This window comes from Elephantulus edwardii, unplaced genomic scaffold (assembly GCF_000299155.1).
Source record: "Elephantulus edwardii isolate Elephantulus edwardi_28Jun2011 unplaced genomic scaffold, EleEdw1.0 scaffold00220, whole genome shotgun sequence".
Classification (NCBI taxonomy): Eukaryota; Metazoa; Chordata; class Mammalia; order Macroscelidea; family Macroscelididae; genus Elephantulus; species Elephantulus edwardii.
This window is the reverse complement of record NW_006399970.1, coordinates 1-1,647: the sequence shown is the minus strand read 5'-3', so window position 1 is coordinate 1,647 and position 1,647 is coordinate 1. Positions and strand designations below refer to the sequence as shown.

The 1,647-nt window shown below is 44.7% G+C and overlaps 1 protein-coding gene across 1 annotated transcript in view; it reads left to right on the top strand.

Moving 5' to 3' along the window:
- The window catches only part of KIAA1211 (KIAA1211 ortholog), a 42,914-nt gene extending 41,417 nt beyond the window's left edge, over positions 1 to 1,497 (top strand). The window contains exon 10 of the mRNA XM_006898083.1: positions 1,337 to 1,497. Coding sequence (XP_006898145.1) covers positions 1,337 to 1,497 — 161 coding nt within the window. The remainder of the gene's footprint in view (positions 1 to 1,336) is intronic.
- The last annotated feature ends 150 nt before the right edge of the window (positions 1,498 to 1,647 follow it).

The following is a 1,647-nucleotide window of genomic DNA, read 5'->3' as shown; positions in this document are numbered from 1 at the left end:
TCTGAGATTGTAAAATCTTAATGGAAGGAGAGAGACTACACATCTTTCCCTTGCAGAATGACTCCCACCCACTAGAGAAGCAGGGCAACGTGCTATACCGCTCTCCTTAAAGTAAAGCAGGAGGAGCAGTCTCCTCCTGTGCCAGTTGGATCCAATCTGACAGTACACAACAAGGGGGGAAAATGTAAAGCAATACCATTTATAAAAGAGTTTAAGAAAGAAAATACTATGTGTGCAGTCATAGGCCTGATCTCAGAGGCTGATATATTATTTTTCCTTTGAAGCAACAAGTGTTTATAAAAGTGTTTCTAAAATGTTGTATACGAATGTTGTGTGAAATATATGCAAACCTGGCTTCCCACCCAAGTTGAATTTTTTACTTTGTTTTCAGAAAGACTTTTCAATCAATTCTCATTTCTTGAACCCTTCTTAGGTATAGTCCATTGCTACAGGCACTGAATGTGATGCAAAGCTTTCATGATTCTTTACCTTAAGGAGCCTGGATTTTAAGATGGTAGCTCAGCAGTAGAATTCTTGCCTTCCGTGTGGAAAAATGCAGGTTCAAACCCCAGCCAATGCACCGTGCACATAGTCTCCACCTGTCTGTAAGTAGAGAGATTGGCAGGTTGCTGTGATGTTGTGCCGGTTCTAACAGAGGTGCTAGACTAAGACAGACTAGGAAGAAGTGTTTGGTAATCTACTTCTGAAAATGAGCCACTGAAAACTCTCTGGACTCACAGCAGCCTCATGGTCAGCCAGTCATGAGGATGGCACAAAACGGGGATGCATTTTGTTATATTGTGAGTGTAGCCACTGTGAGGTGGGCGCCACTCGATAGCGGCTCCCAACAAAGTCTGGCATAGAAAGTTACATGTGCAGAGGGCTTACTAGAAAATAGAGTCGTGAGACTGGCGTCATCTGTGGGATGAGTGTTGCAGGGCACCTACACCTACTTGACAATCTCATGTTTTACTTCACCAGTTTAGCACGTCCTCTCAGATTGATTGTTTTCAACATGGAGTTGACTGGCTCTGTGACTACAATCACAAAATCAACCACTTGTTTCTTATTATGCAGGCCTAGCTTCTTTGTCTAGAGCATGAGGCTTCTAGAAGTTCCCCAGAATTGAAAGAATTAACTGCCCTGTGATCTCTGGTATTCCATACTCAACACTTACATACCATTATTTTCCTAACATGAGAACACTGGCACGAGGGGCCTGGAGGCTTCCTGGTCTGGGTTAACTTGAGTTCCCTTTCTGATTCAGATACTTTTGATGAAGCAAAACCAGCGTCTGACATGTCCCTTTCTCCTTTTCCTTCCAAACCCGCACCAGTGGAGATCTCAGATTCGGCTCCCCCCGCGCCGCTGGTGAAAGAGGTCACGAAGAGATTCTCCACACCGGATGCCGCCCCTGTGTCAACAGAACCAGCCTGGCTCGCCTTGGCCAAAAGGAAAGCCAAGGCCTGGAGCGACTGTCCACAGATTATTAAGTAAAGAGGGACTCTCTCCCCATCCCTGTTGCCTGTTTTTGGCTCCTCTCTTGCCCTTTTTATTTATTTATTTTTTCTATATGAGGTTGGGGGTGGGGGGAGCCCAATATGGTAAAAACAGTAAACCAAACCAAGCTAGGAAGAAAGAAGCATG